Consider the following 17,328-nt stretch of genomic DNA (forward strand, 5'->3'; position numbering starts at 1 on the left):
TGGTGTTGAATGCCGAACTAAAGTCCACAAATAGGATCCTCACATAAGTCCCTGTTTTGTCCAGATGTTGCAGGATGAAGTGCAATCCCATGTTGATTGCATCATCCACGGACCTGTTTGCTCGGTAAGCAAACTGGAGGGGGTCCAGTAAGGGTCCAGTGATGTCCTTCAGATAAGCCAGAACCAGTTTTTTAAACTTCATGACGACAGACATTAGAGCCACAGGTCTGTAGTCGTTAAGTTCTGCTATCTTGGGTTTCTTTGGGATGGGGATGATGGTGGTGCGTTTGAAGCAGGAAAGCACTTCACACAACTCCAGGGATCTGTTGAAGATCTGTGAAAAGATGGGGGCCAGCTGGTCAGCACAGATTTTCAGACAGGCTGGTGTAACACCATCTGGGCCTGGTGCTTTTCTTCTTTTGTTCTTCTTGAAGACCTGGCGCACATCATCTTCACAGATTTGAAGAGCAGGAGGTGCGGAACGGGGGATTGCAGGATGTGTTAATGGTTGTGTAGGGAGATGGTCAGAATGGGTGTTGGGGGTTTCAAATCTGCAATAAAACTCATTCAGGTCGTTAGCAAGTCGTTGATTAGCCTCAGTACAAGGGGATGGTGTCTTGTAGTTCGTGATGGCTCTTAGACCTCTCCACACTGAAGTTGAGTCGTTGGAAGTAAACTGGTCTTCCAACTTTTTAGCGTAGGTCTTTTTAGCCGCTCTGATCTCTTTGTTCAGTGTGTTCCTGGCCTGATTGTACAAGACCCTGTCCCCATTTCTGTAGGCATCCTCTTTGGCCTGACGAAGATGTCTGAGTTTTACTGTAAACCATGGCTTATCATTGTTGAATGTTAAATAAGTCCTGGTAGGAATGCATATATCCTCACAGAAACTAATATAGGATGTTATAGTCTCTGTGAGTTCGTCCAGATCGGTGGTAGCAGCTTCAAAAACACTCCAATCAGTGAGGTCAAAACAAGATTGTAAATCCTGCTCTGTTTCGCTGGTCCATCTCTTCACAGTCCTTACTACAGGTTTAGCAGATTTAAGTTTCTGCTTGTAGGATGTATAAGATGAACCAGACAGTGATCAGAACGTCCCAAAGCTGCTCGTGGAACAGAGTGAAATGCATCCTTTATTGTGGTGTAACAGTGATCCAATATATTACCGTCTCTGGTGGGACATGTAACATGCTGTCTGTATTTTGGCAGTTAACGGGAGAGATTGGCTTTGTTAAAGTCCCCAAGAATGATTAAAACAGAGTCCGGGTGTTGTTGTTCTGTCTCTGTGATCTGATCAGCGAGTTTCTGTAAAGCTGAGCTCACATTCGCTTGCGGAGGGATGTAAACACTGACCAGAATGAACGAATGAAACTCCCGCGGCGAATGGAACGGCTTGCATGTGACAAACTGCATTTCTAAATCAGGACAGCACATCTTCTTTAACACAGTTACATCTGTACACCACCGTTCATTGATGTAAAAGCATGTTGATTCCCCGTTGATTCTGATCCCCTCCGAACAGCTGAAAGCCCGGCAGATGGAGCGCGCTGTCCGGTATGGGGTCATTCAGCCAGGTTTCCGTGAAACACAGAGCAGCAGAGTGAGAGAAATCCTTATTTGTCCGAGAGAGCAGAAGCAGTTCGTCTGTTTTGTTGGGTAGAGAGTGGAGATTTGCGAGATGGATGCCAGGCAACGGCGTTCGAAATCCGCGCTTCCTGAGTCTGACGAGCGCTCCCGCTCGCTTCCCCCATCTGCGCGTCCTGAAGCGCTTGATCAGCGCCGCCGCTCCTCCGATAACAACGTTCAGTAAAACGTCTGAATAATTTATATCCGGTAAAAGATCTTGTGGTGTGTTCTGCCGAATGTTCAGCAGTTCATCCCTGGTGAAACTGATAGTGTTTGTTAAACAAAAAACAGGAAAAACGAACAAAAACAGTACAAACACTGGAGAGCCAAGCACTGAAGCAGCCATCTGCGGCGCCATCGAGTACGAAGAACAAAAATGTATTAAAAATGTGTTATTTTTAATACATTTTATATTGTGATGCTTGAGGTAATTATATTGTGTTTGTGTTTTCTGAATGAGAACATGTTAAACCTGTTCATAATGAGGACATTTGTTGTAGAGTTTAACAAAAAACATTGAGCAAATTAAAGGCATTTTTGTTTCAAGAATGTTTTGGAAAATTGTACCAAATGAAACTGTTATAGTGTTAACAATTAAGAAAAACTGCACACTTTCACACTTGAATTGCTCCAATGGTGCAAAATAATCTTGTATTACAGAATTTGCATTTGGGACGGGGAGCATTAATAACTGCATTTAGTTTCTGCATGGCATTATGAATAAAATTATAATCATATAATAATCACAGTAACTGATCCATTAAAATAAGAAATAAGAATAGCAATCAACAACAAGACAAATGTAAAAGATATGAACAGCATATTACAAACAACTGAAATAACTTAAACACCTCTACTAAGACTATCATAACCTTTTTAACTTGGTGTGGATCAGAGTTTAGTTCATGGTTTTTCTGGTTGTGTTTATAGATGGATGGAGGTGCCATCAATCCAGTCTTTACTTCTTTTCCTTTGAGAGGAAGAACTGGACTGAGAGCAGAAATGACTGTACAGAGAGAGCAGCAGATCTGATCATCATCAACAACAGAGAGGAACAAGTGAGTGTGTGTGTGTGTCATATCAGGACACAACTCTGTATAATGACATGGGTATGACACAGGTATTACAAGGAGAGGGTGACTTATGAGGACATAACCCATGTCCCCATTTTTCAAAACGCTTATAAATCATAGAGAATGAGTTTTTTTGAGAAAGTAAAAATGCACAAAGTTTCCTGTGAAGGGTAGGGTTAGGTGTAGGGTTGGTGTAGGGCATGCAACGTCAACTGGCGGTCCGCCAGAGATTTCCATCCGACCCCAGAATAATACTGAATTCAGGAATAGCCTTGTAAGAGGAAAAAGTTTAGGGCTGGTCCGAATACCATTTTTTGAGATTCGAAGCTTCGGTAGTAATTAACATATTTTTCTCTCTAATAAAGGCAGGAATCTGTGTCTGTATGTCCGTTTGCATTTTTATTATTTCGAGAACCGTTCATCCAATCGACTTCACAAGGGAGTGCAGTGTCGCATTTTGTGCAATATAGATGGACACGCGAGACGCAACACATTCAGAATTAATAAACTTTTAGTAAACTACACTCAGAACAGCACGAGCGGGAAGTGGCGCACCTCACGCGGGCAGGGCTTGCTCCAAGAATGGACATTGGACTAGTGATATAAAAAGCACACACACAGGTCTGTTAAATTAAGCAATACTTTTAAGGTAGTCTAATATTTTTCTGACCAACAAATTGGCACAGTAAGGGTAGATTTAAACAGAATTTAAATAAAGAAAAAACTACATTTAAAAAAAGAAAAACTAAATTTAAATAAAGAAAAAACTAAATTTAAATTAAAGAAAAAAAACTTAATTTAAATAAAGAAAAAAATAAATTTAAATTAAAGAAAAAAACGAAATTTAAATAAGAAAAAACTACATTTAAATAAAGAAAAAACTAAATTAAGGTAAATTAAAAACAAGATTAATTTAGATTAATAATATTGGGTGAAAATGCTAATACATTTTGTTTCTATCATTCTATTTTCCACAATGTCAAAGCAACAAAACACAAGCTCAGACATGCACTTCAGTCCATACAAACTCTGCTGTTCTGCGCTCTAGCCAGAGAACACTCCCGTTGCTGGAACACGGTTCTATTTCCAGCATGCACGCATTTTCCACGTGGCTCAAGCGCGCCTGAGACGTGTGTCTCAGTTTGCAAACTCCAAACTGTTAAATGGGAGCCAAAATAAAAACGGACACGCCACGCAGCTGAGACGCTCACGCAGCCAGTGTGTCGCCGGCCTTATTTAAGGGAGAATGAGTTTCGCGGGGGAACCCAGGTGTGCAAAAAAACAACAACAACAAAAAAAAACTAATATTCGAATGTCAAATTTTCCAAATGAATACCAACCCACCAAACGAATATTCGGGTCTGTTCCATATTTATCTATTTTTAAATCTAACGAGAAAGAAAAGCAAATGAGGCACACAGGTACAGCATTTCTAACAGTAGGCACTAAGAATACGTACTTATCAGTCCATTCTTCATTAAAACTACGGTTCTCTGAATCAACTGTTCGCTTAAGGCTCTTTGAAAGTGCCATTTTTCATTTAAATATATTCAGAAGGCCTTTCTTCTAGTGTTCTCTACAAACTACGACCTGCATGTGACAGTGATGGACAGCTTGACAGCCTCACAAATATGAATACCTAAAATATCGCTATCGCCCCCTGGTGGCTTACTGCAGTACAGGTAATATGTAAAAAATAACACAAATTTGGAATTAGAATATCAAATAATAACATATTAGGATACAATTTGAATTTTATTTTAAATTACGAGTATCTGGCCCTTACAGTGTCTGCAGGGAAAAATTCTGGCCCTTTGACAAATATAGTTGATGACCCCTGGTGTAGGGCCATAGAATATACAGTGTGTACAGTATAAAAACCATTATACCTATGGGATGAACACACTTTACATAAAAACAAATGTGTGTGTGAGTGAGTGTGTGTGTTCTTGAATATATGGTTTATGAGGACAAAATGTCAGGTTACTCACCATCATTACAAGGACATTTGGTTTATAAAGACATTTCGGTGTCCTCGTAATTTTGGAAGCTATTATGTTGTTTTCTGACTCAAAATAATGCTCCCTATTACGTTTTTAATAATAAAAAAGACCTTATATACCACAATGTGTATGTGTATGAATTTGAAGCATGTCCCCTTTAACCACGATGTGCCATTTTACAACTATACAACCTTGCGGGAATTTTTTTTTTTTTTTGCAGCAAAATTTTGATGACTCAATACTAAAAATACAAATGTATTATTATCTAATAACCTTAAGGATTTCGCTGCATAATACAGGGTGTCTGCCTTAGCCTACATGAGGTTCTTTTAATTGGTCAGTTTTGTAAACGCCGTTCGTCGGACTGGACCATTTTCTCCTAAACAAGATATTTTCAAATTAAACAGTCAAATTAAAAAAAGGATAAACTATAAATAAAAAAGTGATTACAGGTTGCATGCTTTTTTCCTCATTGTGATTGACAACACTACGGACCAATGAAAATGCGGAGGATGGTTGTTCTGGGATGTCAATCATTTTTTTCCCGAAGACATTCAGACTGCGCCATTGATGTACCAAGTAAGTAATCTGTGCCTTTGAAAAAAAAATACTTTATTTTAAAAACCTTAAAACGTATATCAGTTGTCTTACATCAATCAATCAATCACCTTTATTTATATAGTGCTTTAAACAAAATACATTGTGTCAAAGCACTGAACAACATTAATTTGGAAAACAGTGTGTCAATAACGCAAAATGATAGTTAAAGGCAGTTCATCATTGAATTCAGTTATGTCATCTCTGTTCAGTTGAAATAGTGTCTGTGCATTTATTTGCAATCAAGTCAATGAAATCGCTGTAGATAAAGTGACCCCAACTAAGCAAGCCAGAGGCGACAGTGGCAAGGAACTGATAGGGAGCCAGTGCAGTGTTGACAGGACCGGGCTAATATGGTCATACTTCCTGGTTCTAGTAAGAACTCTTGCAGCTGTAGTTTGTTTACTAAGCGTGCAGAACAACCACCCAATAAAGCAGTACAATAATCTAACCTTGAGGTCATGAATGCATGGATTAACATTTCTGCATTTGACATTGAGAGCATAGGCCATAATTTAGATATATTTTTGAGATGGAAACATGCAGTTTTACAAATGCTAGAAACATGGCTTTCTAAGGAAAGATTGCGATCAAGTAGCACACCTAGGTTCCTAACTGAGGACGAAGAATTGACAGAGCAACCATCAAGTCTTAGACAGTGTTCTAGGTTATTACAAGTAGAGTTTTTAGGCCCTATAATTAACACCTCTGTTTTTTCTGAATTTAGCAGTAAGAAATTACTCGTCATACAATTTTTTATATCGACTATGCATTCGTGAGGAAATATAGAGCTGAGTATCATCAGCATAACAGTGAAAGCTAACACCATGTTTCCTGATGATATCTCCCAAGGATAACATATAAAGCGTGAAGAGTAGCGGCCCTAGTACTGAGCCTTGAGGTACTTCATACTGCACTTGTGATCGATATGATACATCTTCATTCACTGCTACGAACTGATGGCGGTCATATTAGTACGATTTAAACCATGCTAATGCACTTCCACTGATGCCAACAAAGTGTTCAAGTCTATGCAAAAAAATGCTGTGGTCAATTGTGTCAAACGCAGCACTAAGATCCAATAAAACTAATAGAGAGATAAACCCACGATCAGATGATAAGAGCAGATCATTTGTAACTCTAAGGAGAGCAGTCTCAGTACTATGATACGGTCTAAATCCTGACTGGAAATCCTCACATATACCATTTTTCTCTAAGAAAGAATATAATTGTGAAGATACCACCTTTTCTAGTATCTTGGACAGAAAAGGGAGATTCGAGATTGGTCTATAATTAACAAGTTCTTTGGGGTCAAGTTGTGGTTTTTTTATGAGAGGCTTAATAACAGCCAGTTTGAAGGTTTTGGGGACATATCCTTATGACAATGAGGAATTAATAATAGTCAGAAGAGGACCTATGACTTCTGGAAGCACCTCTTTTAGGAGCTTAGATGGTATAGGGTCTAACATATATGTTGTTGGTTTAGATGATTTAACAAGTTTATACAATTCTTCCTCTCCTATAGTAGAGAATGAGTGGAACTGTTCCTCAGGGGGTCTATAGTGCACTGTCTGATGTGATACTGTAGCTGACGGCTGAATGGTTGCAATTTTATCTCTAATCGTATCGATTTTAGAAGTAAAGTAGTTCATAAAGTCATTACTGTTGTGGTGTTGGGAAATGTCAACACTTGTTGAGGCTTTATTTTTCGTTAATTTAGCCACTGTATTAAATAAATACCTGGGGTTATGTTTGTTTTCTTCTAAAAGAGAAGAAAAGTAATCAGATCTAGCAGTTTTTTAATGCTTTTCTATAGGATATGCTACTTTCCCGCTAAGCAATACGAAATACCTCTAGTTTTGTTTTCCTCCAGCTGCGCTCCATTTTTCTGGCTGCTCTCTTTAGGGTGCGAGTATGCTCATTATACCATGGTGTCAAACTGTTTTCCTTAACCTTCCTTAAGCGTAAAGGAGCAACTGTATTTAAAGTGCTAGAAAAGAGAGAGTCCATAGTTTCTGTTACATCATCAAGTTGTTCTGAGGTTTTGGATATGCTAAGGAATTTGGATACATCAGGAAGATAACTTAAAAAGCAGTCTTTTGTGGTAGAAGTGATGGTTCTTCGATACTTGTAACAAGAAGTAGAATTTACAATTTTGGCTATATGAAGTTTGCACAGAACTAAATAATGATCTGAGATATCATCACTTGGCTGAATAATTTCAACACTATCAACATCAATTCCATGTGACAGTATTAAATCTAGAGTATGATTTTGACAATGAGTAGGTCCTGAAACATGTTGTCTAACACCAATAGAGTTCAGAATGTCTATAAATGCTGTTCCCAATGCATCCTTTTCATTATCGACATGGATATTAAAATCACCAACTATTAAGACTTTATCTGCAGCCAGAACTAACTCGGATGTAAAATCACCAAACTCTTTAATAAAGTCTGTATGGTGCCCTGGTGGCCTGTATACAGTAGCCAGTACAAACATAACAGGGGATTTATCATTAACATTGGTTTCTCTGGATAATGTTATATGAAACACCATTACTTCAAACGAGTTATACTTGAAGCCTGCCCTCTGAGAAATCCTGAAAATGTTGTTATAAATTGAAGCAACTCCTCCCCCTTTGCCTTTTAGACGCGGCTCGTGTTTATAACAATAATCTTGGGGGGTGGACTCATTTAAAATAATGTAATCATCAGGTTTTAGCCAAGTTTCTGTCAAACAGAGCACATCTATATTATGATCAGTTATCATATTATTTACAAAAAGTGTTTTCGTAGAAATGGATCTGATATTCAATAAGCCAATCTTTATCATTTGTTTATCCATATTGCATTTGTTTTTTATTTGTTGAACCTCAATTAAATTGTTAACCTTAACTTGGTTTGGACGTTTTTTGTATTTTCTAGTTCGGGGAACAGACACAGTCTCTATAGTGTGATATCTAGGTGAAAGAGTCTCTATGTGCTGAGAATTAACTGACCTCTGTGACGGGAGGCAGCTAGCAGACGGTCGGTTTAGCCAGTCTGTCTGCTTCCTGACCTGGGCCCCAGTTAGTCAAGTATAAACACTAAGACTATTTGCCATATTTCTAGACAGAAGAGTGGCGCCACCCCAGGAGGGATGAAGACCATCTCTTTTCAACAGGTCAGGTCTGCCCCAAAAGCTCGTCCAATTGTCTATATAACCTATGTTATTCTGTGGGCACCACTTAGACATCCAGCCATTGAGTGATGACAATCTGCTATGCATCTCATCACCACGGTAAGCAGGGAGGGGACCAGAGCATATTACAGTGTCTGACATCGTGCTTGCAAGTTCACACACCTCTTTAAAGTTATTTTTAGTGATCTCCGACTGGCGAAGTCGAACATCATTAGCGCCGGCATGAATAACAATCTTACTGTATTTACGTTTAGCATTAGCCAGCACTTTTAAATTTGCTAAGATGTCAGGCGCTCTGGCTCCCGGTAAACATTTGACTATGGTGGCTGGTGTCTCTATATTCACGTTCCGTACAATAGAATCACCAATAACTAGAGCACTTTCATCAGGTTTCTCAGTGGGTGCATCACTGAGTGGGGAGAACCTGTTTAATGTTTTGATCGGAACAGAAGAGCGGTGTTTTGACCCACGACTACGCTGCCTCACCGTCACCCAGTTGCCCTGCTGCAGGGGCTCTGCTGGAACCGGACAATGTACAGGAATCCCTGAGCTAGACGCATCCAAAGCCGTATCTAGAGCCCTAACATTCTTACTGTCCTCAATTAAAGTTTGGATGCGTGTCTCTAATTCTGAAATCTTCTCTGTCAGCCTAACTATTTCCCTGCATTTATCACATGTGAATCCCTCATCAGCGACAGAGATAGATAAACTGTACATGTGGCAGGAGGTGCAAATAACAATTGTAGGAGAAGCCATTACTCACCGTGCTTGATGAAATATTCTTACTGCGGTTGTTTGATGAACTTATATGTCTATGTAAATGTCGTTTTTGCATTTTGAATAAATTAATCTACTAAGTTTTGTAAAGTGAATAAAAAAGTTCCAGCATTACTTACCTCAGTTGAAACTCATACGAGCAAATAATGACTTAGCAATTTAGCAACCACATCGAAGACTTCCTTAATGTCTCGTGTCTCCATTTAAACCTATTTAGAAATATATGTTGCTTTTGTATTAAGAGGTGTGTAATGATGGAGATCGATCGTTACAGGCCACCGCTTCTCCTCAGCACACTCTGTGCAAGGAAGTCGACCGGAAGTTGAAGTCGGCCGTGTGCCGCCATCTTGTAGCAGAACTTCACTTGCGTTAGCATTCCCATTGACTCCCATTCATTTTAGCGTCACTTTGACAGTGAATAACTTTACATCTGAGGCTTGTAAAGACGTTTGTCCATTATTTATTTCTAAAGATATACGACAACGTATAAAGGGCTCCATTACCTTCTATGTTACATTATGACCCCATAGAAACAGTTTTTGTAAAAATAGGCTAATGATTGTGTCATAACCACTCGACTCTCTGTCGCATTACCGTACAGACAGGAGGAGAAGCTCGCTGGCAATTACCTTGATATGGCGTACTGGCGTTACATTTTAAAATATTATACAAAATAATTAATCCGAATACTTACTCCTGCTCACTCACGCCAAAGAACTACCCGCTCAAGCTCGCCGTCTCTGCAAGATTAACGATGGCAGTTTGCACGCACAGCCACTAGAAGATTTACATCTGTCAGACAGGTTGCTGACGTCATCAAGCTTCGTTTGAGTCTGCACGTCAGAAACGGAAGTGGGCTTCACTTGTCTCAATTGAGTTCCAATGGGGTTGCTGTGTCCATTTCTTTTACTGTCTATGGGTCTGTATGTACAGCACAGTTCTGACCACACATCTGTCTGTAGAAATCAGTATTCTTGGTCATATTAAAGCAACCATTTCATCAAGTACTTTTTTGAATCTGAAACGTCGATGCCTAATTTACAAATGTATCAGGCATTAACAGTTATATGAAGCCTATATGAAATGCAAATGACATTGACAATTCTTATGACAGTAATGTTCGTATGATTGTTGTTAAACTTTTAATAAATTGATGTGAAATTGTATATGTTTCATGATTTTAATTAATTGGACATGCTTTTTGATTAATACAAACTTGATAATCACACAATATTACTGATCTAAATTACTTCTTCTGACTAACTGACTATCAAATGTGTGAATTTGAGTGAACCGCAGGAAGAGCTCCAGAGGCAGGGCTTACTCCTCTTCAGGATTCTGAAACAAATTAAAGGTAAGTTTGCCACTTATATGTAATGCTTAGAAGAATAATGTAATCTGTATATTAATGTTTTATTAATTTATAGCAGTAGAATGATAAATATTTTCAGCCCCGGCAAAGTTCATATTATGTAATTTAGATTGTACCATTTATTTTTACTCATGTATTAATGAAGTATAACCATGCTGGCAGTGTCTGTATAAAAAGTTTAATTCCCAGGATAATGTCAGTGTGGTGTGAAAATGGGAACAAAGAAAATTAGGCCAAATTAAACACAGGAACCAACAGATATTCAAAAACAAAAAGAACATACATGTGGCAGATAAAAAGTGTCTTAGGAATCAACTTAGGTGGGCAGAACGTACAATTATGTACAATTATGCAGATTAATATAAGGCTTGAACATTGATGAGAAAATTGCTTCTGAATAAATAGCATTTACATCACAACCCCCCCAAAAAATGTCCTGGACAAGTAACTTTTTGGCTGATTTAGCACATTTCAAAGCTCAATGTTGAGCCCTGAAGTTGCATCTTAAGTGATATTTAGGTATCCTTTTTTCAGATTTAGGTTTAGTGTAGCATAGAGATGGGTCAAAGTAAGCATAATAAGTTTTTTAATTTGTGCTGCAGTTTATTGTCATGCTGAATTTCTTATTCACTTGATTGTCTATATCAGGGATGGTGAACGTCGGTCCTGGAGAGCCGCAGCTCTGCAGGGTTCAGCTTCAACCCTAATCAAACACCTGAACAAGCTAATCAAGGACTGAAGGGTTATTAGAAAGCTACAGACAGGTGAGCTTTAGTTAGGGTTGGATCTGAACTCTGCAGGGCTGCTCTCCAGGAGTCTACGATGTGTGTAAATGTTATATAACTTTTTAAAGAAAAATGTTTCCGTTTTTTTACAGCATCGATGCATCACATGATGATGATTCATGGGGTAGACCAATGCAAAAATGTTGTAAATAGAGACGAATGGCAATCCAACCTCTGTTTGCAATTTAACATATTTCTGAAAGCCAAGAGATAACCTACAATTACGGAGGAGCTGACCTTCACATTCACATTCAAAGGTAATCAGAATACATACTGTAGTCTGATAATATGAGATGCATGTTTTAATGATCACAAATATAGTGTAATGCTTCTTAATTAAGAAGTGGTAGAATTAAATTAGTATTAATCATATTGTGAGCCACTCACACATTTGTATTGAAAATAACTACGATGAGTTCTGTATGCCCCAATTAAAGTCATTTAGGGGAAAAATTTAATAAAATGTAAATTTATTGTTTATATGTAAATTTTTATAAAAAAAAATGTAACCTGTCTTGATGTGGGGTTATTCTGGAGCGCAGCCTGTAGACAGCCCACAGAAGAAAACACCACCCCGATGACACAGATGTCCCGGGAGTAAAGAGATAACGTCTCATTAGAGTGGCCAGCTTTGGGAAGCGCCTTTCATTTGTTTGTGGATGTTTGGGTCACAAGTAAGCATGTAACGATTCACTGAACTCGCGATGCGATACTATTCACGATACGATTTTCTCACGATTATTTGTACAAAATGAGATTTAAGAAAGATAAATGAAAAAGTTTCCTTTTATTATTTCAATCCCTCTCAGACAAAATGCTGTACATTTCTTTCTGAAACTGAAATATCTTTGTCAAATAACAAAACTAAATTGAAATATTAAAACAAATAAAATAAATAATACAAATAAAATAAATCTTTTCATATAAACAAACTAAGGCTTTGCCAGTGCTCTTTCCTAGCTTAGAATCTTTTTTTTTTTTTTTTTTTTTTTTACATGTTTTTTATTTTTAAGAAATATCAGCATATCCACATTTTCTGGGCAAAGCTGAGATCTCTAAAAAAAATTCACAATGTCCCCTGCTGATGAATAAACCCTTTCACTTGGGGCAGAGGTGGCTGGTGTGGAGAGATAATGCTTTTGCTATACTGGATAGCAGTGGGTATAGCCTAGCATTCTCTTTCCACCACTTGAGTGGACAGCTATTGAGGGAAATTGATGTTTCAGCTCTGTACTTATTAATTTCTGCATCAATCTGACTGATGTGCTGTGCAAGTGGTTCATCGAAAGTCCCTCCAAGGAGATCTTCCAATGCTGCTGTTTTCTTGGAAGGAGTTTTTTTCAGCTCTGCTCCTGCTCTGTCTGTCTGGTCAAGAGGCTGCTCTGCTGCAGGGGGGTGACCACTGGCACCTTCTTTGCCCTCATCCTGCACAGAGGAATAGCAGAAATAAAAAGACTAAGTAAAATCTAAGTACAACATTGACAGGGGTTTCACATTGTTATAAAGGCAAGATTTTAATATCATTTGTTATAATTTGTATCATTAATACTCAGTTTACACAAACACATTTGGAAACACATTTAGAAAAATGTGCCATAATAAACAAATTATTAAAAAAAAATCCATTTAGACAGAGTAAAATAAATACAATTTAGAGAAAGAGTAAAATAAACACAATAGGCTACCTGGTTCTGCAACATCAGTACAGCTTTCTCCTTCAGTCTGTGGAATACATCATCGCGTTGGTCTGTCTCTAGATGAGGCAGTTCCCGGAATCTGGGGTCTAATGCGGTGCACTCCAGCAGGTGGTTGTACTCTGAAGTGTATCTGTTGTAAAGGTTGTTCACTATAGCTCTCTTTATGTTGCTCACAGTGGGGGAATCTTCTTCGTTGGATGCCATGTTATGCTCGATCATATGCTTTAAGGGCACAATGAGAGACACAGTGGGGTTTTTTTTCGTCACACAGCACAGTGGTGGCCGTTTTGAGTGGCTTTAGAAGCTTCACTATGTCCTCCGCATCACGGATGTCTGAGCCATCCAAAGTATCGATGTCACGGACATTTCGTTGAACGTCGTTGCTCAGTAGAGTTGCTGTCACAGCCGCTTGCTGTTCGAGATAGCGTTCGATCATATCCAGACTGCTGTTCCAGCGCGTAGCAACATCGATGATTAGCTTATGCGGTGGAAGCTCCAGCAGTATCTGTTTGGCTGCGAGCGCAGCTGTGGCTGTGGAGCTTCGGTGAAAAAAGGCAGCAATACGCCTTACTCTGCCCAACAAACGGCTCACGCGGGGCACACTCAAACCCGCTTGGCTGGCTAAGTTCAAAGTGGGGGCAAAACACCTGACATGGGGGGCCAGCCCAGCCTCTCTGACAGCAACATCCATATTCCTCGCGTTGTCCGTGACCGCAGCAATTCCATGGTTGGCCTTTTGAAGCCCCCATTCACTCACAGCTAATTTTAAAACTTAAGCAATATTAGCTCCGGTGTGTGTTTCGAACAATGGGCGAGTTTGGAGAACAAAATTAACCATCTCCCACTCATGGGCTGTGACCGTAAGATAACTTTGGGTAGCCCTGGAGGTCCAGCCGTCGATTGTAATTGATACACTATTTGCTTTTCTGAGGGTCTCAATTACCTTAGATTTTGTTTCCCTGTAAAGCGCTGGCATGACAGTCTGGCTAAAGTGGGGGCGTGATGGGATGGTGTATTTGGGCTCCAATTTGTTGAAATCCTTCATTTTCTACGACAGAAAACAGCCTCATATCTTTCGCCATGAAAACGCCGATACACCTTGTGATCTCCTTGGCTCTCGCACTCGTCACCGCGAGTGGGGCTGCAAATCCGCCGGTCAGTGTGGTTTGGCCCACTAACAGGTTTTTACGTGCAGACGGCGGTGACTGGAGCTTTTCACGGTGGTGACGGTTTGTATGCTGCATCAATTTTGTTGTGCTATTGGTGTATATTAACATCTTCTTGCAGTATCTGCACAGAGATTTTGTTTTGTCCGTTACCACCTCACCGCTTTCATTTTTAATCTTCGGAAAGCCAAAATGCCGCCACACATCCGATTTGAATGAGGTTGGTGCATCCTCAACATCAACGTCATCTACACTTGCCGCTGCCATTTTTGCTACTGTTTAAAGTTACAGCTTGTTCGCTGCTATCGCACCTGCAAAGCGAGGTCAAAATATAGGCTACTGCTTCAGCGCCCCCTGCTGTTTAAAGCGTGTATCGCGATTCGTTTAACATCTCAACCGACACGAATCGTCACATATTATTATCGATTTTCAACCGACTCGGCGGAGTGCATCGTTACATCCCTAGTCACAAGTGATACAGCATTGTACTTGCACTACTGCTTTATTTTAATACCGTGTAGCATATTTTGCAAGTCTGTTGAAATGGGCCTACTTTTTGCTCGCTCAGTTTGGCTTGCTCAGCTAAATAGGTCTGTAGGCTTGTGGTTGTTTGTGTCAACTCACCCAAGGGAGTTCACACACCGTGCGTTTTCTCCTCCTTTCCAAAGCGCTCGGGCAGTTGTGCTGAGTCGCCTGTCGTTGCTAAGCATCCATCAGCTGCAATATCTGTTAAAACTAGTTTTTATACAGTCTATGGTTACAAGGAAACTCTTCAGTGTTTGGGTGAACCCATTTTTCAAAAACAACGGGTATTTTCACCCTGAAGGAAGCTGATTGCATTTGTTCTTTTAACATGACCTGGTGCGCTTGCGTCATTCTGAAAAGCTGAGATGTTTTTAACTAGATGTTAACGCGCCTGGAAAAAACGTTGCAAGCGCGTCTCTTCCATTATGAGCATGTATACTTCACATGAAATAACGAACTCCAGCACAAAAAAAAGACGCGATATGTGAACGGCCCCTTCATCGGTCAAAATGTTTACTTTCGTTTAACAGATAAACGGTCAATAAGAGCATCCCTAACTGGCATATAAACATAATATTACATACAAAATTAATTAATTTTAAGTCACACAAAGTCAACATGTTGGTATTGGTAACATGTAAGATAAAATAAAAGATTATTGCTCTCTGAAAAGGTGTACCTGTGTTATTATGCCATTATTATTATATTAGTTGAAACTGACCTTAGAACGACAATATTATCGTTTATCCTGATAATTTCTTGGACAATTTAACGTCCAACTATCAGTCAATAGAACTCATTATAATTAGTGATGCGAATCCTGTGATGAGAAATCCACATTCCGCACGCACACGGATGAGGAGGACGGCCCTGTCCTCCGGGGCTCTCCGGCTCTTTTGCAGTGGCCATGAAGCCTGCACTCTCTTCGTACGGTAAGCCCACCACAACGTGACCGCTAGTACGGAGCTGTGCTGCGACAGAGAGCTCTTTTCCTACTTTTTTTTGGTGCGTGGTGAGCGCTCCAAAAACTCTGAAAAAAAAAAGAAAAGTAAAAAAACGTAAAAGTAGAACACTCGCCTTGACGCGTTAGTTATCTTACTCTTAAGTGCTAGGTCACTCGACAAACGTTAAGAATATATTGCGTTTGGGACGTTACCTTGCAGCTCCGTCGATAAACTGCTTAGCAATAATTCTCCAAGTCTGCTGAGGACAGCTTCCGAAATCTTCACGGGGAAGAGAACGAGAACGACGAAATGGCAGGTAGCTGCGGTTTATATACAGGGAGCAGGACTCCCTGATCCCTGCAGCGATTGGTCTGCCATGGTTGGCAGACGTGGTGTCATTGGTGCTTCCGCGATCGGCCACGCCTGAGGCGGTCCCATAGTGAGATACCAAACCAATGTTAGAAAGAGAACAGCGCGCTTTTCGGCGCCTCCCGCCTAGTGTTTATTTTACTCTCTATGGTGTCTGCATCAAATTCTCATGAAATTCTGCTTAAAGAAACTCCCTGTCAATACAGAACGAAATATGCTGTAGCCAATTTTGCTGTCAATACTGCCGACGTTGTCTTTGCTGTATCAGTAGGTTATATATTTATGTTAAACATCCAAATGTAGACTGGTCTGTCTGTCGGCGCACAGAGCCACACAGTCGGAGACAGCACGTGAAGTTTGTGAATACCGAATTCCCTTGTCTTTCTTATCAATTTGTGTTTGAACAAAACACGATGTGCTCGAAAAAATAAGTCAAAGTGTCTTTTTCAATGAGTTTCCTCAAACGCAGTCAGAGAAAGAAAACAGATGCGTGTCATTACCAGTATTAGATACATGCATTCGTCTTAAAGGGACAGCAACCCAATATACCTGCAGCTGTTTGTCACCAAAGTTTATCAAAAAACTAAAGAGAAAGAGAAAAAAAAAAACATTTTTTTGTACCTAATGGTAAACTGTATTAATAGTATGAACCATATTTAATGTATACAGTGAAGGCAGTGTTATTTTACATTTGATTATTTGGTTTCTGTAACTTTTCTGTAAGTTTTTCAGAATTTCATTTTACTCTATGTGCCTATAGGGGTGGGATGGCAGGGGTTGATGGCAATGTAAGTATCTAGATATTTGCAGCATGGCAAGGGAAAACATCCCGAGACCATTATGCCACGTTCTACACTGGTTTTGCCTACAATATATCGTGTAGCAAGGCAGTCTTCAGAACCTTTAATAATTAAATTTTAGCGGACCCCCCAAGAGTCCTAAGTCATTTCGAACCCTGATCAACAGTACAGATAGTTCTTCATAAAATTAGCATAATCAAATGTAATTAGGTTCAAGCATTTGAGCTCTAGTACATTCTAGGGATAGCAGCTATTTCAGAATCATTCTGTGTATTTACATGTATCTCCAGTGAGCTATTTATGGCTGCATTGGCTAAGGTTAGATTTTTGTCCAGTTGTTGTTTTTTTTTTTTTTTTTTTTTTAATGCAATACATGCACAAGTAACATAACAGTGTATTTATGTAACACACTAA

At 39.4% G+C, this 17,328-nt stretch overlaps 1 protein-coding gene across 1 annotated transcript in view; it reads left to right on the plus strand.

Annotated features, from left to right (window-relative positions):
* The window catches only part of LOC113078664 (CD209 antigen-like protein C), a 39,497-nt gene that overhangs the window by 6,695 nt on the left and 15,474 nt on the right, over positions 1 to 17,328 (plus strand). Inside the window, exon 3 of the mRNA XM_026250995.1 lies at positions 2,554 to 2,681. Within this exon, the coding sequence (XP_026106780.1) occupies positions 2,554 to 2,681 (128 nt within the window). The remainder of the gene's footprint in view (positions 1 to 2,553; positions 2,682 to 17,328) is intronic.

The sequence above is a fragment of the Carassius auratus genome, unplaced genomic scaffold (genome assembly GCF_003368295.1).
Source record: "Carassius auratus strain Wakin unplaced genomic scaffold, ASM336829v1 scaf_tig00026283, whole genome shotgun sequence".
NCBI classification, from domain to species: Eukaryota; Metazoa; Chordata; class Actinopteri; order Cypriniformes; family Cyprinidae; genus Carassius; species Carassius auratus.